Source organism: Amblyomma maculatum, chromosome 8 (assembly GCF_055883805.1).
Source record: "Amblyomma maculatum isolate TAMU_Amacu chromosome 8, ASM5588380v1, whole genome shotgun sequence".
Lineage (NCBI taxonomy): Eukaryota > Metazoa > Arthropoda > Arachnida > Ixodida > Ixodidae > Amblyomma > Amblyomma maculatum.
The window spans coordinates 47860187-47883888 of record NC_139351.1 but is presented as its reverse complement, the minus strand read 5'-3'; the positions used below and the strand labels follow the sequence as shown (position 1 = coordinate 47883888).

The following is a 23702-nucleotide window of genomic DNA, read 5'->3' as shown; positions in this document are numbered from 1 at the left end:
TTAGTCGTGCCTGTTTTATAATTTTCATAAATAGCTTTTATTATGCCCTTTATGGCAGACACGATTGCGCCATTAGGACTTCTGTTCATTCTGCGAATTTCATTTCGAATGACACGGCTGTTCATTATCATACAGTCAATTGACAAAGCATGGAGCACCTTTCACCTTGCGAGCCAGCTTTAGTGCGGAAAAAGCAGTACGATCGCTGATTTCCTTGTGGGCGCCACATGCTGGTGCTGATTTTTCGCGTTAGACCAGCGAAGAGCAAATACTTCGTACACCAGGCCATGACACTGTCAAAGGTAACCAACGTGCCGATGCCAGTGCCCGAGCATACGCCAACCGGGAGGCGCACAACCACGGGGAACTGGACGCAGTCACTAGACGCTATGGAGCCAGCCTTGAACATCTAAGAGCCTTAAGGAGGATCTACCTACCGCCCGACGAAGACCTTAATACAGAGCAGTCAGTTGCCTGGAGACGGCTAATGACTAATACATACCCCCAACCTCAGTCTACTCAGTGAAATTCATCCCACATCATATGAGAATAAATGCCCATTATGCGGGGAACCCCTACACTCTACCATGTTACATGGGCCTGTCGAAAAACACAGGTAGCGCCAATAAACACCACACCAACACCGGAGCAGTGGGAGGCTGCGCTGTTCTGCTCGACGCCCGATTACCACCTCAAACTGATCGACAGAGCGCGCAAGACGGCAAAGGCTACTGGGGCCCTGGACTGAGGACTCCCATGCCGGGAGAATCCCCTTTGTCTAAATAAAGTCTTTTATTCATTCATTCGTCACCGGTTTTTCTGCTACAGAGTCCTTACGCCACCGAGTAAATTTTCACAACGGAAGTGCGAATGAGGAAAGCTGAGTGAAAACATTTTATTAACGCGAAAACATTACTTCGCTATGTTCACAGATTTCTGTCCGCAGGCCGTGTCCACAGGCCGTGTCCGCAGACCATGTCCGCAGGCCGTGTCCGCAGAACGTGTAAGCAAAATCGTGTCCCCAGCAGTTGCGAGTAATTGAGAAGTGGTAGAGGTTCGTGAGTTTTGTCAATCGATAGAGGGGGACGTAATGTTGTGTGCGAGAAAATAAATAGACCAATAAGTTAATTAGGTGATTAATTAGAATAACTGATTCACATGGAAAGAAAGGCGTAGTATCTGCCACACTTGTTCTGTGGACACCTAAACCGCGCCGTAAGGAAAACAGGTGGGAGTGAAAGCAGAAAGAGAGAAAGGGGTGCCGTAGTGGGTATGACGTCAAGGATGTGGCTTCACGCAACCGGAATTAGAGCCGAAAAATGGGCATAGGAAGGGATTGGCGCTGCAATTTGAAAGTACCAAAAACTAAAATGGGTAAACAAGAAGTGAATTAAGCAACCAGTCGAAGCAATCAACAGCAGCATCCGTGCTATCGCATTACTCCAATGCAGATCCCACAGTGCTCATTCATTTTTTACATTGCATTTAGTGGTCGCCCCGCGAGGCGTACGCGCCCTGGGCTTCAGCCTGAAACGCTACCGCGTGTCAAGGGCGTAAAAGAAGCGCGCACCTCCATGCGCCTAATGCTGGTTAGCACTCCTTTTGTCGGGTCGACGCGTTTTAGTCAGACGCGCTTAGGCAGCGGAGGTGGTTCAGCTACAGAGCCAGTAGCAGGCTCGTGCATTTTCTTTTTATTCTTCCTACGGCCACAGCGGCAGCTGCTTTTCAATGGAGGCGAAATGAAGTGGCATCCGTGTGCTGTGTGATGTCACAAAGAAAGAAGTAGTAATCTGGCGAAAACTGCGGACGGGCACTTTCCCAAACCCATATATCTTACACAAATGGCACCCTGCGGCGCACTTTTCCAGATGTAAAAATTGTGAAGGCATAGCTACCCTAAATCAAATGCTCTGGGCTTGCACTGCGCTATACGGGAAAGATGTAAATAAAGAGTCATGGGAATCCTCCTTTCACAGCCAGGAAAAACAATTCCAGAAGCAAGTCATCCGTCAAGCCCAGGCTGCCACCGGAAGCCAACTGATTCCGGTCGACGTCTAGGGGGGAGATTGACAGTGAAAGGGGGAGTTGCGCCTCACCCGATCATCCATGCTCTCTGACGAGTGTAAAGTGCTTTCTCTCTCTCACTCATGTCAGTGCACGTTAGATACCCAGGTAGTCGAAATTACTCCAAAGCCCTCCACTACGGCGCCCCTATCTCTTTTAAAGCGAAGCTGTTTGGCGCCCGTTCCTGGGTTTCGCGTCGTCGTCGGCGTCGGCCTTGTATCCAGCTCCGACCCCATTTCATCCTCCCAGTTCGAGCTGGCGCTTCGGCAACCGGACCCTCACAGGAACAGGGGGGGGTGCTCCGGTTGCTGCGGGAGCACGAGCGCGCGCAGCAACCGGAGAACACGTGGTAAGGAGGGGGGAGTCGCCGGAGGCACAGCGCTAGCAGCGACTGACTGATGCCGCTACCGCCGCTAGTGCATCAAGACAACGTGACTGAGTAGAACACCCTCGCCGCCATGCAGAAAGAGGAGGAGAGGCCCCCCCTCTTGCTGCGTGGCAGCGAGGGTGCTCTCCGGTTGCCGAAACGCCAGCTCACTATCAGCGGATCACGGTGCGTGCATCCCGTTCTCACTCGCTTCACTCGCTAGCGGCGTCAGCGGCATCTGTCAGTCGCTGCTATCTGTTCATCGCGCAACTTTCCTATGGGCCCACACGCTGCTTCCCGCAACCTCCCGATAACTCAATTGCTCTCTTCATTTCTCCGACTACAAAGCTTTTACATGACAGCCAAGAACTGTTAGTAGAGTGTTTCTTGAAGGAATACGTGTGAAAAATTAAAGTTGCTTGTAAACGTACATATGTGTCTTGCTCAAACTCTTTGCCTCTATCTATCGAAAAGGCGAAACAGGTGATTTGCTGCGCTCAAATTTCGCATAAGGAAGTAACGTAATCGTGGGTAACGTTTTTGGTTTTGCTTTCGGCGCGGTTCAGGTGTCCACAGAACAAATTTGACAGAAACTGCACCTTCCCGTTCCTGTGACCCATTATTACGGATGTCTTGCCACTGCACCACCGCAGCGGGGCCCGACGGGTGGTGGTGGTGAAAAACTTTATATTTGGGAGCCTTAAGGGATTACATTCTAATGACGGGTCGGCTCTTGGCTGCGTGTTGTGGCCGAAAGCTGGTGCTTCACAGCGACACCCAAAGCCCAGTCTGTCAGCCGCTTTTGAACGGCCGGGTCAGAGCTGGACACCGCAGCCTCCCATCGCTCGAGGTCGGAGAGTTGCCAAGTGGCTGGAGGGTGGAATTCCGAGCATTTGATCATAATATGCTCAAAATCAGCTTTAGGTGCCCCACACAGGGTGCACTGCTGCGAGAACAGTCCTGGATGGATCAAAGATAAGAAAGCGGAAGATGGGAATGTACGGGACTGAAGCTGGCGCCACGTCACCTGTTGTAGCTTAGTCATAGATTTATGAGGAGGAGGGTAGATGGTTCGTTGATCACGGTAATGGAGAGAGATTTCGTGATAGGATACCATGCGCTCGCGAGCATCTCCCCAGGCAGTGGCAGTCCCTGCTCGGCTGACGTATCCTCGAGCAAAAGAGTGAGCTGCTTCGTTGCCTGAGTGACCCGTGTGAGCGGGCACCCATATTAGTTGAATAGGGTGTTCGGGTGGGGAGAGGGAGGCGAGGAACCGGAAGGCTGGGGTAGAGATCCGACCGCGGGCGAAGTTCCGTACGGCGGATTTAGAATCTCTAAAGATGGTTGTGGCTCGGGTGGTAGGGAAAGAAAGACGCGCGCCGCAACAGCCGTCGTCCACCACCGAAGCGGTTGCGGGCGCAAGGACGGCCTACAACAGATAAAAATTCGATGGCAGGCCAGCCCCTGCCCTACCTGCCCCAGCCCCATCAGGGGACACTATTGTGCCGGAGTACCCAGGTTCGATCCCGACCGCCAGCAGCTGCGTTTCAATAGAGGCGAAACGAAGAGGCATCCGCGTGCTGTGCGATGTCAGTGTTGTTGTTGCGACTGGAGGAAGAAGAAAAAGAAAATGCACGCGCCTGCTATTGGTTTTGCAGCTGAGCCACCCTCCGCTGCCTTGTGCGGGCAGAAGAGAAAAATAGAAGAAAAAAAGAGGCAGAGAAAAACGCGCGTCGCAACAGCCGTCGTCTAACCCCGAAACTGTAGCGGGTGCAGTGACGATCTACAACAGATAAAAATGTGGTGGCAGGCTGGCCCCCACTGCAAGCGGCAGTGACCTACCAAGGGGGATCGGTTGTAGGCCGTCAGTGCACCCGCCGCCGCTTAGGTGGTGGACGACGGATTTTGCGGCCCGCGTCTTTCTCTCTTTCTATTTCTTTCTTTCTCTACTTTCTCTCTTATGTACGCACGAGGTAGCGGAGGTGGCTCAGCTACAGAGCCAGTAGCAAGCCTATGCATGTTCTTTTCCTTTTTCCTAAAACCACAACAATGACCTACAAGTCCCAGCCACGTAGGGCCAGGAGCAGCCACCCCCGAAGGTTTGTCAAGGTCCGTTCGTTTAACCTGCACAACGTGAACTGGTTCACGTGGTGCTGCACTTCACCATTCGTTTCAGCGATGCAAGATGGCGCCCTCTGCACCACGCCGTTCGTTTCAAAAAGTGCAGACGTCGTGCAGGTCGAGTTCACGAAAAGTTCAGCAAAACTGTGCACCTCATCAGCGGTCAGTGCCGAAATGGTGCAGCTGCAGCCGCCGCATGAAAGCAGACGACAGCTAGCGCGACGATGGCTTGCGTGTTGTGATAAATAGTGAAGCGACCCTTATTCCACTCGTCAACGAGAACGGTACCCGTGTTTGCCAAAGAAACGACGACGCGTACTTCAAACCATGTCTACCAAGTAAGCACGTGCATGCGTTATGGTTCATGCTGACTTCAATCATGATCGAAGTTTGTTATTTGCGCTTCGTGCCAGCTGCCGCATGGTGCGCATACATATACATCGATCGAGGCTGGTTCGCTTCATTGCGATGTGCTGTTTTAAAATTGATCTTATTTAGCATTTTGGCGCCGGTTGATGTGAGTGGCAATATAATTCACAGATAGCCGACCACATATGCGGTCGGCTTTTAATTGTACCTATATGCATCGCATATTCATGAATGAATAAATAAACATGAAGATTTTCAAGTATATCACATCGCATTAAGTACGTCTTGTGCAAATGCATATATATGCGCCTTTTGCGGCAGCCGGCGGTCGAAGCGCATATGGTCATGATTGAAATATATATCAGCATGCATCACACCGCATAAGTGTGTTATACTTCTTGAGTATGCGTAGCCGATACCTTGGCGAACTCGATCTTGTTCTCGTTGACAAGTGCCGTTTATTGCAAAGCACAGGCCAAAAGCATCGCAGCTGGATAATGTCAAAACTTCGTTGTCATGTGCTATTTGAAAATTCATTAAGTTAACCGGAACGTTGGCATCCGCTGACGCGATGTTGCACACAGCCGGCCGCAGCTTGTTGGCGACGCCAAGGCTAGCAGACGGCCCGGCCTGCACTCTACCATTCGTTTGTAAGTAGCTGGTGCCGATGCTGCACCTGAACTGCTGGAACTGGTGCTGAACGCTTGCGGCACCGCCGCAGAACTTTACGGAACTGATGCAAAGAGTGCAGCTGAATCGAACACTCCTTCAGTGTACGTTGCAGATTCCCAGGTGGCCAAAATTACTCTGGATCCCTCCACTACCGACACCCTTTTCTCTCTTTTCGTTTTCACTCCCACCATCCTCCCTTCCATTACGGCGCGGTTAAGGTATACCCACAAAACATGCGTGACGGATACTGCGCCTTTCCTTTCCTGTGAACCAATAATAATAATAATAATAATAATAATAATAATAATAATAATAATAATAATAATAATAATAATAATAATAATAATAATAATAATAATAATAATAATAATAATATTATTATTATTATTATTATTATTATTATTATTATTATTATTATTATTATTATTATTATTATTATTATTATTATTATTATTATTATTATTATTATTATTATTGACAGGCGAAAGAATTTGTGGAAGCATACCGTAAGTTCTTGTGCGCACCCTCCCTCTGCATTAAATACGTTTGTTTCTCTATCCAACCATGTTAAAGCGGATCAAGGACGACTCGCCGCGGTAGTTCAGTGGCTAGGGCGCTCGTCTGTTGATTTCAATGACGCTGACTGGATCCCGGTTTATAATGTTAAACTTACCAAACCAATCAGGCTATGAGGAACGCTGTAGTGGATGTTTCCGTAACCCTCCACCAGAGCGTCTCTTACAGCCCGAATCGTTTGGTATGTCCAAACTAATTCAAGCAGAATTTGAACAAAATACCCTTATATAAATGCGCGGTAAGTCAACGAGATAAAGCTCATATTAAACATTTTATAACGTATTATTTAAAGCTCGTAATTTTGAAATATCACCAGCAAAGGCCGGAATAGATATTATATTCTTATGGCGATACAAAACTGTATAACCGAAATGAGTGCGATAAAAGTCGACAAGACAGCGGATGCTTTCATGTGCCAAATCTAACATGCAATTTGTTCTCTTCCTTCGTTTTAAATATGGGGTATATGACGGACACGCGCCTCTATCGATGCCAAAACGAAAAGTTGGTAAGGTCCTTATCGCGGAAAACCAAAGGATTAAAGAGCCCAGGTCCCCTCTGCGAACACCTTCCGCACGTGCAGGTCCTAACAGAGCATCTGCTAGCAGCTGCTAGGGTGGACGACTGAGCCACCGCTCAGTCGTCGGAAAATTTGTTTGCGCAACCCAGAGTTCCTTGGACAGACCGCACTATATGCTGTACGACTGTGTCACCATAATGAGGTAATGCAGTGTCGGGCATAATCCCGAGTCAACGCATGGCCAGCGTCACGACGCATAAACATTCGTTTGCCCGCGTCTCAATAAAGTTATACATACATAAATAGCGCCGTGAACACAGTTGCAAATATACCGGTACTCCGGTACTGTATATTTCAAAACTGGGACTAGTAAAGTAAAATTACAGCGGTGTGCATAAGTCTGCCTAGGCGACAATCCGCAAGTGGACCTCGGCCGTTATTGGCCAGATGGCGTATTTACCAGTATATATGTAAATTTAGTGGATGAGTGGCGCAGATGTAACCATGAAGACGACAATGTTCACTGCACAGCACGAGAGTGCGTTGAGGTTTTACACGAGGCATGATCCGCTGCCTTGGTCAGGGATGCTTACTTATTCGTTCCGGCGCGGGTTCCGAACCCAGTAAAGTCCGTCGAGCATTCCTCTAAATTATGAATCCCCTGACCGAACCACGACACTTGGGTTACCTGAAATAATTAGCTGTTCTCTCAGCATGCGACTGTGCTGAAGTGAATGCCCTTTGATGTACCGCTCTGCTATTTGCCCACGGAGCGTTCGCAATATTGCAAGTTGAGATCTCTCTTAACTGTGCGCCAGTGAAAGTATCGAGAGTTCTGAAACGCTCGCATCTGGAGTGGTTGTCTCCCATACATGTGGTTTTCGAAAGTGGTTCAGTCCGTAAAATATGCAACATTTCACTAATAACTGTAAAATTTAAGTGGCACGTGAAGAGGCCTGAAGAATAAGGAAGGAAAAATTCTTATTCTTTCACTGGGAATTCTGTCCGCCAGCATTCATTTGTGAGAACCAAGAATCGCGCACTAGTACTCATGGGCTTAAAACACGTAGACTCTGGTTTCGTATACAAACAGCACGATGATTGTTTGAAATATTTATACATAATTTGCAAAAACCACGAGTCCACTGAGAGAAAAAAGCCAGAAGGTTGACTAAGCACAGAAAACAGTAATGTGAAGGACAACCACAGAAAACAGACATCTTCACAAATGTCGCTTTCCCGATCTTCTGTCTCTAAAGTGCACTCTAGTACACTGGTTTTTCAGGCCAGTAAAGTTTAAAAAAATTGAAAATATGAAATGAAAACGTTTCCGCACATGAAAGGTGGTCACAGCGTATGGAGATGAACACGGACGAAACAAAGCTTCAGTTCTTTTTTTTGAAGCACAATTTTCTTCAGAGCTCACTTCCCGGTGTTTTAGAGATGTGCCAGTGGAAGCTGCTTGAATGCGACGCTCGGGTGTTGGCTTGCTTTGTAGACACCGGTTTCCGTGACCATGCACATGGGCAATCACGGCACAAAGTCACCGCCATGACGGTGAACACATCCAGGACAAAGTCTGCTCAATGCTGGCTGTACGAGTGGGACTAGACCGGTGATTTTTTGTTTAAAATACCAGTAAAGAAGTGTTCAATCTGCAGCCCAATCACCAACCAGGACGGGTATCAATCACGCCATCCATCAATAAGCCGCGCCGCACAGAAGCTACGAGCTGATACAGTAATTTGGATCCTCGTATTGGAATGAGAAGCATTTGTTCATTCATAACAAATAAGCCATAGATTTTTGTTTCTCCAAACATCTAATCGGCACTTCAACACTCCAGAGGTGTCGTAATGGTTCTAACCCCCATATAACTAATATGGCTTTAAGAAACAAACCTGCCTGAGAGTGCACTATCGACTCAGCCGCACTAACTGAAGCCAGATCCTATAGTAACTGCAACCAAATTTTTTTCTTTCTATTTTACAGGAGTGGTATAAGTAGGGGATGGAAATTGGAGACAACGTTGAATCAGAGTGTTAACAAAGAAGCAATTCACTTTAGCTGAAGCCAGTGGTCAGGGACGCAACAGAGAGCTTCAACGCACTTGGGTTACAAAATTTATGCTTTACAAATAATTAAGGCCAATTAATAGCGGTATCGTCACAGGATGGCAAATCTGGGATATGAGGGCAGAGCCCACATCAGCCCATCCTCCTGACTGGGATACGAACGGCTTGCAGGGGTTCGTCGTGGAACAGCGTCATCTGGTACGGCCTGGGCTGCTTACTGTGGTGGCGACGGCGTCTCATGGCGATGTCGTGTTGCAATCTGGGTCGCAAGGTAGGCTCACGTTCGGGGCGACCGCGTCTCACGGCGATGTGATGCTGCAGTATGGGCCGTAACGTCGTCGGCCGACTGCTGGTTGGGAAGCCCCGGCCGAAGAGGTCCAAGATGGCCGGTCTACGGGCAGTAGTGCTGGACCGTCGCTTGATCTTCATCATTGGAAAGTGCAGGCGTGCCTCATCCTCTTCGTCGTCGTCACCGACGTCGAACACTACAGCCGTCGGTTCGGCTGCCGCTGTGGTTGTTTCCTGAGGCTGCAACGATGGTTCTTGTGTACCAGTTGGCTTGGGTGACATCGATGCTACCAGCTCCTTCTCTGTCGTTAGCGGGACGATCTCGATACGCGGTTTGGCTGCTGTTGATGTTGTCATGGATTTTTTAAATGACGCAAAAGTTCCTGCGGTCGGCTGTTCTGGACGCTTTTTCGCGCCATGGGTTGAGTTAGACATCTTGTTCACGTCACCTAATCTACCCACCATGTCCTCTTCAAAGCCTGTTTCCGGTATTGATGTTTCGCTGGAGGACGGCAAGGTGGCGCTTATAGTGGCAATTGACTGTATAAGTGAAGGCCTACTGGGCGCAGATGTTGGAGGTGAAGAATTGCTTCCCTTGGAGGTGGAAGTTACCGCTTTGTCATCTTGACGCACGCGGGTCGAGCTCGATGTGGCAGCACTTTCATGTTTGGAAGCCCCACTATCAGGAATGGGGGGTTTCGATTGCTTGGTGGCATAGTCGAATGTAACAAGGTTGTGATCCTTTTGAGGAAGGTTGCTACTTGACGACAAAAGCGTTGAGTAACTGTTCGATGCTACGGTGCTACCATTAGCCATCCGTGGTGCGCTGGGGGTAAAATGTGCGCTGTTATCGATTTCGTTTCTGTCCGAGAGCTTCGGGTTTTTAACAGCCCCATCACTCGTAAGTTCAGTGGATTGCTCTGTTCTTTTAGACGTCGTTGATAAAGAAGAGCTCGTCGTAGCCGTCCTCTTACTTATTTTCTCTGTTTCCATAGTCCTTATACCTGACGTTGGAATTTCCTTTTTGATGAACCTCCGCTTGTCGACAGTAGCCATTGTCGAAATCGAAACCTTACTTTCTGCGTGTGTGTTACTACTGAATTTCGCTGTATCTTGCTTAGGGGACGTCATGCTCGAGAGGTGTTGCACACTCGTTATCTGATGAATCGGGGTAACTTTCCTTAGCGTAGGTGTCTGTCCATCTTCATGGTGTCTTCTTCCGCGGATATAGAAGCCCACAGAGATACCTTCGCTGGAAGTTGGGCGGCTATTTTCATTTGTCACGTGCCGTTCTGACGTGCTGGAGGCTAAAGAATATTTTCGGGCACTTGTTGTCTCGCTTACAGGTGCCTTTCCTCTAGTTGTAGGTGTCTCCTCGCCAGACAGACCTTTATTATCCTCTACAGGTGTGGGAGGCTTGATGAAATGATCTGGTGATGCCGAATGACTCTTGTCTTCTAGCCCAGGCTTTTCTGTAGGAATTGTGCTTTCAATATGTTTTCTCGACACAGCGCCATTGCTGCTAGATGGAGGCTGAAAGGTTGTAATTACTTCAAATAGTGGCTTTTTGCCGGACGCAGAACTGGGAAGGTAATTTCTGGGAGTTGTGCGACTAGAGTTTTTTACAGCAATCTTAACGAAGGGTACCGGCCGCACCGTTGATTTCGTAGAAGGAGCATTGCTTTGACTGTGCTCCTTCGTTGTGGTCTCGCTCTTCTGGGATGGGATCGTAAAGGTCGTCACTTCCTCAACTAGCGCCCTTCTGCTGAACGATCGACTGGAAGTATGGTCTCTGGAGATTGGGCGACTAAGGTTTTTGGCAGCGATCCTAACAAAGGGCACACCCTGTGACGTGGATCGCGACCTCTGATCTGTCTCGCTTGCGTCAAAAATGTGTTCTGTACCTTTTTTCTTTAGGATCTCAATCGTTATAGCACCTTTAGTGCTAGTTGTCATAGTAGGCTCTGAAGAACTTGCCGGTGGCGCCGAGCGCAGCTTCGGTACTGCGATGGATACATCTCGGGAGCCGAAGCCTTCTGGAAGGTGATTGTCTGTAGTTGCATCTGTGTTCCCAAACAGCACCTCTGGCTCCTCCTTTGAATCATCTTTCAAGTGCTTCTTCGTACTTGTTGAAAATACAAAAACATTATTGCTGCCATCCGCTGGTGACATTTCGACAATTTTTCTTGAAATATTATCACTCCAAGAATCTGTAAAATCAGTCAGTAAATTAGATGAATCATGCGTGTATCGAGATTTGGTTCCCGTAGGAATGTCAGAGGTGTTTGTTAGTTCCGGAACTCGAAGGGTGGCTCGTGTCTGAAGCAGTAGGTGCTCTTTTTTGAACGAAGACTGGGTGCTGGACTGTTCCTCTGTGTATGCATTCGGAAGCGAAGTGCGTTTGGCCTTAACAATTTTCACGGCTCCGTTAGGCGCTATTTCGTCCAGGGCCGCAGGGACTTTCACCGTTGAGTCAGTAGCTTTGCGAACCTTATTTTGTATGCCAATGTCCACATTCGACGGTTCTGTTGGGACTTCCAATTTCTTGACAGTCCTGACATCGATTCGAAGGTACGTATCTTCAGCATTATGCACGTCGTCAAACTCTCCGTCCTTCTCGTCTGTTTGCAAGTTAATTACTGATGTTCCAGGATGCAAAGGCTCTGGACTCGACGGACCTTGACGAGAATTCGTAAAATCGCCTCTTATAGGGCTTCCCGGGCCTACCTTTGGTGGTGTTAGATTCATCGCCTCGGGCTTGAAATTTCGCTTCGAATGAGAAGTCTCCTCGGCTCGTGATGATGGCATTCTGGTCGAAGAACTATCTGTTCCAAGCTCATTTCTTAAACGCGTCGCGTTCCCGCTGGGTTCGCGATGCAAAGGTGATGAAAGTACGTTACGGTCGTCTGCAGGCACGATGTCTTCATAGTTTCTCGGCCCGGTCTGCAGGGTTACTGAATCAGTACTTGAGTCCAGTGTCGTTACATTGGCAACATTGACCTCTGCGCTTAAATTGAACTCGGGACTCTCGATGGGAATTGGTTCTACGTTCATGACTCCTTTAGATCCCGGCACTTGTAAGCTTATGCTATCGACTGACACTCTTCCACTTGTGTTACTTGGATGAAAGGCAGAGCCTTCATTTTGGTCAGCAACTGAATGGTCTGCAGCTACTGGAGCTGCTGCGCTGGCATTTCCTTCAAGCTTCCCAACCGCAGCACGCTGGCTGGTAGAGGGATTATCTAACTTTACTGGAATGTTGACTGATCCTACTTCCCGGGAAGCTAGGTTAGTCTCGCTGTTTTGCACAATTGTTTCGCTTGTTCTGAGTTCATTTCCTCGACTTTCCTTCAAATCAGCGTGGCTTGTGGCGACATCAATTCGCGTCGTTCCTTTCTGGTCCTTCTCCGTGACGAAAACAATTCTCGTCGCTTCAGGATGTGAATCTGCCCCTTTGTTGTATTTGTCTATCTCGGCGGCTCCACCGCCCGATCCTTTTACGGAAACGTTCACATTGGCGCCGGCATCCGATAGAGAAACCTTGCTGCGAGGAGTTTCATCGCGACTCAGTCTCCCAAAGGGATATTCTTCGTCGTAATTTTGAGTGAAGGTCCATACTGCTCTGCCAGTATCCGGACGTTCCGCTTCAAGTGAAACAGCGGATGTGTTACCTTGAAATCCATCTAACCTTTGTGAACTTCCCCATGTCTTCGCAGCTTGCCCAGCAGGAGCAGCTAGATCTTTGGAGCCGGCGTCAACAGTTTCGTTTGTCACCTCGAAGTGACCAAGCAATGCAACAGATAAGTTATTTTGGAGAGGCACTTCGATGTTGACTTCGGGCTGTGTCCTGAAACTGGGCAGAGCGTTTCTGATCGCAGCGGAGGCCGCCGGGGGGCGTCCAGCGACATGGTCACGCCCTAGGGCATTGACCTTGGAGGGAATCGTTTCATCCTGTTTTATTTCCCGCTGCGTCCCGGTTACCAACGTTTCATTCATCCTGGAGAACGGCGCAGATGTAACAGCCGGAGCAGCCCAAAATCGCCTTGGAAGTCGCCTCCGCACGCCGACGGGTGGTTGCTCTGGGGAGTAGAATTCCTGCTCGGCTAGTTCCCTGGCGTTGTTGCGCTCTGTAGCTGGCTTGAGAGGGTTATAGAAATCCCAGCCGACACCTCGTCTTGCTATGTATGGGTGGAAAGGGTCCAGCGTGTACTTAGTAGGTGGTGGTTCTTCGGGTTTTTCGGGCCACCCTCCAGCATCAAAACCTTCCACGAGAGCCTCCTTTCCTTTCTTCTTTGACGCATAGTCGATCATGAGCCGGCGACCATGGACATTCTTAAGGCTGTCAAGACCCTTGAAATTACGTTGCTTCGGAGAAAGGTGGTTTTTGAAGAACTCGGAGAAAGAGAGGACTTCGTTGTCCTCTTTGTTCGAAGACGGCAATCCTTCAATCATTCTCTGTTCATCACTGTTTTGTTGCGAAAGCGCAATTGGTCCACCTTCCTGTCGGTTAGTTAGGTCACCAGCGCCTGACAACGGAGGAAATTGTTTTCGGCTCCACTTCTTTGCTGACGTTAACTGGACGAGTTCCTTCTGAAGACCGATGTCCACTCGGCTTGCCTTATTTATGGGTTCATTTCGGCGACTATTACCAAATTCGTCAACCTCAGCTGTTTCAGGTTCCTTCAGCTGCTCTGCCATGTTTCGCTGCTTTCTCAACTTGAGCTTGAGTTTTTCTGATCGCAAGCGCCAAAGCTCTGCTGCTGTTTTATTTCGAATTTCCGACCATTGTGCGCGCTTGCTGTCATGGCCGGCCTGTTCGGATATCTCTACCCTATCGAAGTAGGGATATAGCTTCGACTTCGACTTCACAAGGTCGTCTGTCTGGTCTTTTCTCTGCCGGCTCGACAGGGAACGCGAGAGCAGCCTCACCTTCAAACTGTTCTGGTTTGCCTTATCTCTACTGACATTCACTGCTTCACCGTCCCCGTCCTGCTCCGATAAATCGTCCAGAGCTAGCAGTTGCGGCTTCCCCTTTCTACCATTAGAGCTAAAAACACTTCGTTGGAAGTCCATTTCTTCCGCGCCGTATTTAGCGGCCGTCCCGTCCCGGGCGAACGTCGCAACTCTAGAGTCGCCAGCGTCGAGTAAGGGTTCGCGTATGCCGCCATATTGGGGCCTGCTGGAATAGAGAACCCTTGCTCCAAATTCCTCATCCTCCGTTCCAGCTCCGAAGTGATGCCTTCCACGAACTGCGTCTGCGTCGAGCGCGCTTTCATCCTCCCGGCCGTCTCCGGCTGCCATTTCCTGGAGTCCGATTCTCACGGGCAGCTGCTTAATCCCAGGCAGCGCCGTCGGATAATCCCTTTGGCTCGAGCTCTGGGGCTCGACTTGACCGCCGCTGGCTTCTTCTGGCTGTTTACCCGGCTCTCTCGGCTGCTCCTGCTGCTGACGTGGCTGCATTAGGCGCCGAGGTGGTGGTGGTCCTTCCGCGGGAACGCGCCCGCGGCTGCTGCTGTCGCCGCTGACCTTCGTGGGGATTAGCTCAGTTTGGGGCGGCATCCGATAACCCGCAGTCTCCTTCTCGGCGGCTTGTTGACGAGCGACGACTGCGGGAGCCGCGTGAGTGCCCCCGCCCACACGTGTCGAGTTGGCCTGCGAGAGAAAGAAAAAACGCCTGTTTAATGGCCAGAATTGCATCAACACGCGCTATCGCTTACGCGTGTGGGAATTCTTTCGAGGAGAAAAAGGAAAAAAAAGGTCAGGAGGAAGTAAACTTTTCGTAAGAGTAAACAAAACTTTACCAAGAGACCACTATGACTACGATTTTTGCGCAAAATTATGTATGCTACGTGAATTGCTAACATGTACCCTATATAATCTTAATTGTTTTTACTCTGTCTTGTACTGCGCGTTGTATTGTTCCTATTTTACTTCGCAATTTTGCCCCCCTTACTCAATGCTCTTCTGGGCCCTGTAAGGTATTTTGAATAAAAAATGTAAGACAATAATAATCAATTCGAAATGAACGTCCGAGGTTAAGTAACCGTAAAGGAAAGAACATAGTTAAATTTAAAGGGGAAAGCTTTATTTAGCTCATAAGTGGCGTCCGGAGAATATTTTCACTATAAGTGATAACAGATTAATACCGAAAATATAACGTGATTTTCTATCAGAACTGTGACGGAACCATTTTTTCTGCTGCGCTCAGGATGGTGCTTTACCGATTCGCTAACAAGTGAGCATCCATTTGCTTGTCAGGCTAGAGGCTAGTTTGGGATAGTATTTGAAACCTTATTGTATGCCAGTTGTACGCTGTTAATTATAGAAGAGGTGTCCTACATGAAAAGGGGAGTAGGGGAAACTAATATATAAGCGGCAGTAAAATTTTCAGTCAATCAATCCGGGAAGAGAGACAGGTAATTATAATTTCCAGTCCTGAAAACCAACCAATAATAATAATTGGTTCACAGGAAGGGGAAGGCGCCGTATCTGCAACACTTGTTTCTGTAGATACCTGAGCCGGGCCGTAAGTGAACGAAGAAAAGTAGGAGTAAAAGTTGGAAGAGTGAAAGAGGAGCCATAGTGGAGGGCTACGAACAAATTGCGACCGCCTAAGGATATGTAACATAAGCTAACATCGCACAGCACATGGACGCCTCTCCGTTCCACCTCCATCGAAACGCAGCCGCCGGCGGTCGACATCGAACCCTGGTAGTCCGGCACAGTAGTTTCTCTTTTATGTTAGCAGTCTCGGTAATGGGGACACAAGTCCTAAAGCAGACGCTTGAAGAGTGCACCGCTTGACCACTTTTGTGATGAATAAAAGTACTCAATAGTCACCGTCGATTCCAGCACATGATATTGTTTTCGTTTTGTTGTTCTTGTGGCTGTAAAAAGAAGGAAAAGAAAATGCAGTTGTTGTTGTGGCTGTAGGAAGAAGGAAAAGAAAAGCATGGGCCTGCTACTGGCTCTGTAGCTGTCACCTCCGCTGCCTCGTGCAGACAGAAGAGAAAATAAAGAAAGAAAAGGAAGAGGGAGAAAAAGACGCGCGCCGCAACCACAGCCGCCGTCCACCACCGAAGCAGTCGCGGGTGCAATGACGGCCTACAACAGATAAACATTCGATAGCAGGCTAGCCCCTGCCGCAAGCGGCCTTGACCTACCAGTCCCAGCCCCGTAGGGCCAGGAACAGCCACCATTCAACACCTCCAGATCAGCCTCCCCCCCCCCCCCCCTCCTGTTCGTTTTTAGTGCTGCATCATTACTACTGCCACGGCCATTTGATGGAAGCGGCCGTGCTACTGCTATACTACCCGCATTCTCGCGAAAACTCGATGTCTGAAGCCATTTGGCCTTTGACCTTTCCGAGTGATGGTTAAGAGAAGGAAGATGAGGAGCACTGCTCCGTCATAGAGTGCCTGCACGTGCCTGCACGTGTTTCCAGTCTGGTGAGCAAAATGTACAGCGTGGTGAGAGAGGAGAGGAAAGTATTTAGTGCTGCAGAACTACTACCCGCATTTTGGCAAAAACCCGATGTCTTAAAACTATTTGACCCTTGACCTTTTTATATGATGTTTGAGAGGAGGAGCAGGTGGAACACAGCTCCGTCACTGAGAGCCTGCACATGCTTGCGGTCTAGTACGCGAAACTTACGGCGTGGTTCAGGGAGAAGAGGAAAGGCTGCGACACACATTAAGGGGGGAGAAAGGCGGTGGGGGAATTCTCGACATGTGCCAAACCGATTCAGAGGCGTAGCGAAAAGGTTTCTGCTCCAGAGCTGAGGTGCTGGGAGCACAGGAGAGCTCGCACTGCTTTGCATTCCCTGCTAGGCGCTCTTGACTAATTTGTGTCATTGCTCTATTTCTCGGCTTATCATGGTGGAACACCCGGAGCCGTACTGATTGTCTGGCGAAGAGTGTCGTCATGTACGGTGACAGGAACAACAGCGGGCAAGACGTCTGCGGAAGTGCAATCAATGGAGGTCGATGTTCTGGCTAAGAGACAGGAAGATATTTATTTATTTATTTATTTATTTAATTATTTATTTATTTATTTATTTATTTATTTATTTATTTATTTATTTATTTATTTATTTATTTATTTCAAAATACTGCAGGACAATATTTTGGCCCAGGCAGGAGTGGATATACAAGGCATTAAAACAACAAATAAAAATCAAAATCAAAACACGGGATTAGAGTAAATGAACAAGTTAACAAAATACAACACTGTATCATTCAAAAAAATGTAACTCTAGAGCTTTAATGAAATTGGAAGACTGGAGAATGGCCTCAGGAAGACAGTTCCAGTCGGAAATGGTCCGTGGAAAAAAGCTGTGCTTGAAAGAGATATGGACGCACAGAAGCAATAAGTACAGAAAAAAACGTCAGCAAGATACCGGTAAGAAGAATAAAGGAATCGTTGTACAGATCTTCGGTTTCAAGATGATGTTCTTGTGGAGGACGTTAACACCAGCTGAAACTGCTTCACTGACCTAGAAATTGTGTTTGCAAAACTGTCAAAAAGTGTGATTCGTATCGAGCGCCATCACCAATAAAACCTTGTTTTAAGAAGAGCGTCACTGAGGAGCACATAAAAATGTGTGGTCTGGAAGCATGGTTGCCTGATTTACTCTTCAAAATAGCGTTTAATAATATAGACACAACAAACACAATGGGCAAACATCCTGCTGCTGCACAATATTCCGCAAAAGACTGAGTTAAACCGTTTGCATTTTGTGTGTGCGTGTGGTTCGAGGCTGGGAACTTGTTTTGCTTCCTTTCTGTTTTTCTTTCACTGTTTTATTGAATGACGTCATAATTTTGCCTGCGAGTTGTCGAACACTTTCACTGGATAGCTGGATTAGGTTCTCACGTTCCTGTCTTGACTATGGCACCTTCATGAGTACTGCTCACGGCACCCATAACGATAGCAGTAAACCTTCATGTTTAATGGGCTTCACAGGCGACTGGACGCAATGGCAAGCCATTTTATGTGCTCGTAACAGCAATTGGCGCCATATTTGGCTGAACTTGATACATTATACAAGTCCGTCTACAAGAGGCCGTCACATAAAATTGACCGATTTCCATTCCGTTTAGAAGCACTTCCCTTATTATGGTGTGCCTAGACCAATCGCTGTAACACGTGGAAGGAAATGTATGACTTTAATCAAATCTGTTTTCAAAATAAACAGAAATCAAATGAAATTACGATAACAAAAAATGTGCGCGTTCTAGAACGTTTAGACTTCAAATTGTGGTCAGCGCAGGAAGCCTGTAACAAAAAAAAAATATTAGGAGCGACATTAAAAAAAAAATAAAAAAGCAGTGTGGGCTACGGTACGAAAACCGTTGAAATCAAGACCGGACGGGCATGAGTAGGAACATGGTAGAAAAAAGGTGATCGATTGCTCATTAGGGCCGAAAGATTGTTTCCAGGCAGAACTCTACGTAAGATGTTGAAAATACTAGGTTACGTGTAAAACATTGCATTTCCTGATATTCTACAATGCTTCGATTACTTATCATAAAATGCAACGTTCTTGGCAACCCATTTTTTTTAGTATTTGATTACTCGTGAGATGCTTGTTTTGTAGTTTTGCAATCTTCGTCGTTATAGCTACTGGCATGCATCACGTGCAGGCGTGCCCGAGGAAGAAGAAGTTGGTCGTTGTCTTTGTGGTTCGCTACGCCTGACGCTCCGCTCACAGTTCTTCTGAGCAGCTGGATGCATCTGAGTCGCTTAAATAAACACACCCCTACAATTGGTGGAGGTGCTGCGGGATACGTTACCATCCACCCTGGAACTAAAAAGCCGCACATTCCCCTCTACGTACCCCATGCTAGATGAGACCCCCTCGACATCGCAGCCCGTCCCAACCGCAATCCTTTGTTCTGGCATCGTACGACAATGCGACCACTCTCTCTTCAGTGGCTATAAAGACGAATATTAGAACACTACAGTTTGTTCTTGTGAAAAAAAAAAAGTTATAGACAGCCGCACAACTTATTGAACATGAACTCGGTGTCGAAACGTGGTGTAGCGTGGAATTCCTCTCGTGTTAGAACTGCGAAGAATCCCGCGTTAGCTTATGCAAGTACGCGTAGCCTGCAGTTGACTAGCTCCGCGTTCCATGCTTCGCAATTGGCATTCCACCACGAAGCCACGATGGAATGGAATGTTTAGTGTGTTAATGTCCCCTCAGCGCGCCACCAACAGCGGAACGTGATGCTTTGCGCATATCCTCGACCCAGTGTGCTAAAGCAAAGCAATCCCGTTTGTGTGTACATCGGTATGTTTTTCAGCGTCGCCCCTAATGTGGCCACCAGGAAATTAACGGAAATGATTTTTGAAGACATCTGCTGGTGAAATGACCAGCCTTCTACTCCACCATATTTAAGATGAAGCTAACCGCACCAGCTCATTTTGGCACATGTGGTATATATATATATATGCAAAATAACTATTTAATAGTGTATTACTTCTCTGAAATGGTTTAGTTGCTTTTCATAAGTTTTAATTGACCATTGTAATCAGTTACACCTGATACTAGGTCATTGTTATCGTATTAGGTTATTATTTCCTGCAGTGTGCACAAGACTTGATTGCTATAATGAAAGGGGCATCATGCAGGCTGATAACGAAATTTCTGTTCATACAGTGCCGCATACACGGCACACCAGAGAATTGTGGTAAAGGTTGTCTTGTAGTCTAAACAGCGGCGATATAGTAATATATTGAGCCAAACCTTACCGCTTTCTCTGATTGCTTGGTGAGAAATCATCCATCGGAGCACTGACGTTTTTATCACTCCAGGCGTAAAATTTTGAGTCTGCTATTCTACGAGGCCACTTCCTGGGAGTTAACAATCGGGTGTATCGCTTTTGAGTTTGACTTGAGTCTACCCCTGAATAATGCTCTATAGACTTCCTATAGACGTTTTATAGACAACATAGTCATCCTTTAGACCCTGAATCTTGTCTATAGACAATCTATAGCTCATCTAAAGACAGAAGTCAAAAGCACCCGGAATGACATTTTGTCTATAGGCAATTCATAGACTATCTGTAGACAAAAGTTCATATTGGTGGCTGTTATTTTAGTATAACTTCTTCCTGGGCAAGTTGGTGCATATTGTGCATTATAAAGTTGTAGCGCAAAAAACAACCACACACAGACAGGGTAGTTACACAACACACGCTTCTGTTTGTTATTTCAGCTATTTTGTACTATGTTTGCGTTATAGGCAGCGCTAATGGTTCGTGTGAATGACGTAGGTGGCGGGATAGCTTCTTAATTGCACCATTTGCATTCGTTCTCTGGGGGCGGCTTTTTCGAGCTATCTGAACATTGGGATCATCTACCTCGTTTTCTCCGTTCTTTTTTTTTTTGCTCGGAGGGGAGAGGGGAGCAGAATATTTAGCTTTTCGACCAAGTAGCAATGCGATGGAGCAATATTGTTACCTTTGTAACATAACTACCGAGACCTCCTAGGCTGTTCAGAAGCCGGGTATGCACACGGCCAGCGGAGAGCACCGGCGCCACGAATATATTCTAGGCACTATACCACGAGACAAGACCTAACGGAGCGCGCACACTTCATCGTCTTCTTTCTTCCCTTTCCTGACTCTGCTTGCGACTTCTCCAAGTCCTTAACAATATCATACCAACTGATCTGTGATGAATGCTCAAGTATGAGAACATGACGAATATCTATACAACGCCAGAAAAAATATGATTGAGCCTGTGTGCGACGTGACCCAGTTTCGTAAGTACAGAACTGAAACGTGGGTGATAGGTAGTTGGAAATCGGGCTATTCCCACTTAAGCAGTTACTGCTGTATATTGTGAGAATGTTTATACAAAAGGCTGAATGCGATATATGTAGATGGTTTTGTTCACCGGGTTTACGTATACGTCCCAAAGGAACTCAGGTTATAAGCGACACCACCTTCGCCAGCCCTCCACTACGCCGAAAAAAAGGTTAGGAACGAACGGATAGTATGTATGTGATCGAGTATAAGAGATTATTCATAATGTATTGATCTATGACGAAGCAAGGACACCCGGTAAACACGTATTACTGACGCGAAGCTTATAAAGGTTTGTTACGCTTAAAGTAGCTGCCAAGGCGGATTTATAATTTTGTGTGTGGCGCAAGAGGTGATCAGATTTATCTACCATCATTACACTGCACGCAATACCACCTGCGCTATTCGAGATTGTGCCAGCTGATTTCCGCGCTTTAACTAATTCTTAATCATCAAACCGAGAATGTCCGAGAGCGCTGATAATTCTTTCATTCGACAACCGCCGATGATCCTTGCTGCTACCGGCCAAATGTTTTCTTTGCGGGCGCAAGTCAGCCCAGTTCCACAAAAATTGGTGCGAGTGCCCCTTCTATTGCCTCGTTGTTTGTCCACGGATTTCTCGCCATCGTGTGACTTCTAGTCGAGGTTCTCGGTACCACTCATGCACCCGACGCACACTGCACAGCTTGACACTTTTCTCGGTGGCATTTATTCATCCTATGCGAGGCAGACCTGCACTGCAACAGCAGCAAGCAACATCTTATGTTCCGGCCTAATACATGATGCAATTCATATGCAAACCAACAACACAAATCTCATGGTACAGCGAGACAATCCATCAAACTTCGAAAGTGCCTTATTGGTACGCAGTTCTCAAATAGCAAAGCCTTTTTCACTTCCGAAGTCTCAGATGCACACTTTTATGTTAATTGCAAGTTATAAATGACCGACCTGATGAAAATATAGTACTTTTCCGTCGTCTAAATGCACCTCGCTCTGCCTGACATTTCAGCTGCACTTTCCGTCTAGATCGTGCCGGCCAATTCTTACGTTGACCTCGTTACTCGCAGCCGGCGCATGTCGGGTCATAGGAAATATATGTGAAGGGGGAGGGCAGCCTCATTTCTCACGATTGAAAAAAAAGATTGAAATGTTCCTGTCCATCAGTAAATCCTCCCTAACTGCTAAAGACGTCAAATATATTATCGAACTGCTTCGGCAACATGTAGGCTCTGAAAGACATGCGTGCTCATCTCACCGCTGAAGTGTGTCCTCCGATCAGATCGCCCCCGAAGTCCAGGTGCTTTCCCAAAGGCGGCATCCCCGCCTCGGGCGAGGCACCTCCGTGTGGTGGTGGCGACAGAGATGAGTTGGCTGCTGCGGTGCCGTGGCGGCCTCCCTTGTGCAGGGCGAAATGGAGGGAAGGCAGTCGGCGGTTGCCGCAAGGCTTAGCCGTAGTGCCGGAATGGACGGCTTGGATACGCACGCTCGGCTCAGCCATCATGTACTTCCAGATGAAGTGGCCCAGGACGGGTGTGAAGATGAATATGTAGCCCACCGACAGTCCTATGACGATTTTGCGGAGGCGCAGTGACGCCGGAGTGACGCGCAAGTCCTTGAGGTTGATGTTCTCGAAATTGGCCACATTGCTTTGGGCCCGCATGGTGAATGACGGCAGCCGTTCACGGTTGTCGGTACCTACACGCCCGACACTGCGCTGCCCAGGTGGCGGCAGTGGTGCGCTTCCCGGTTTCTTGACCTTGCCTTGCGCTCTCGGTCTGGTTCAGGCTTGTTTCAACCCAAGCGCGGCGAGCCCGAGGATACGGGGAGAGGCGAGGCCTCCCGGACTCCTGGTTCCTTGTCTCCTCCTTGTTCCTTACATCGCACGGCGGTTGCGGCAGGAACGCCGCGCTGCTGCTTCCATCCTCTTCTTCTTTCTTCTTTTCTTCACTATGTGTGCGCCGCTCTGTGTTCCCGGACTAATAAGGCTGTTCGAACCACCGGAACGTTGAAGTAATAGGCTCAGAATACAATTTATTTGAGAAGAACGGCTTTAAATGCTTAAAAAATATTTTAGGGCATTGTTAGAAAGCTCGTTACAATCAAACAGACACACAGCAAAACAACGGTTTTATAACAAGGTTTTGTACAAATTATTCATATTTCTGGCGAGAAATTTGACGGTTTGTCGACCGTTTCCTTTCACGTTTGTTCATTTCGCCCCGAAGCTATTATTCTCGCAGTCTTGGATGCATGCAAAAAACGCGGGTTAGATTGCAGCGTTATTGCCTGGTCTGCCGTGGTCAAGCGGTCTTTAACACCTTCTTCTGAGCAAAAATTAAGGAAATGCTTATTACGCCTAAACCTACGTAGACAAGCGAAAGCACGTGACTCCTCCATGGATGTCTGCAGATCTCCAGAACGCCGCAGTCGGGTTTAGACACCCAGAAGGTGTCGAGGATATTTTCAAGGGGGGAGGTTGTGCGTAGTCATTAACTGTTCAGCGAAATCGTACAAAACTGGCACTCCGGGCTAACGGTAACGGCGGATACTTATAGCCATTGCTAACTCTGTATAACGAGATTTTAGCCTTGCGTGTTTAGACAAGGCTTAAGTCCCGCTATGCAGTGCTTACCATTCTATACGATACGAAGGTGTTGAGGGCATTTTGAAGGAGGTCCCAAGAGGCGAGCCAATTGATGGGCAGCGGCGGCATGAAACAGCACGCAGGGACTGTGTTTTTGCGACTGCAGGAAGGAAGGATGAAACGAAAATGCACAGGCCTTCTAACCAGCTCTATAGCTTAGCCACCACCGCTGCTTTGCACGGTAAAGGGA

General features: G+C 47.8%; 1 protein-coding gene across 1 annotated transcript; it reads right to left on the bottom strand.

The window, feature by feature from the left end:
• Window positions 1-7820: 7820 nt before the first annotated feature.
• LOC146181125 (uncharacterized) lies at window positions 7821-22528 on the bottom strand. Its single transcript, XM_084575713.1, has 3 exons — window positions 22124-22528; window positions 11030-14704; window positions 7821-9793 (listed from the first exon to the last, which is right to left on the bottom strand). The coding sequence occupies exons 1-3, from the start codon at window positions 22526-22528 to the stop codon at window positions 8897-8899; spliced, it is 4977 nt and encodes a 1658-aa protein (XP_084431839.1). The 3' UTR covers window positions 7821-8896.
• Between the last annotated feature and the right edge of the window lie 1174 nt (window positions 22529-23702).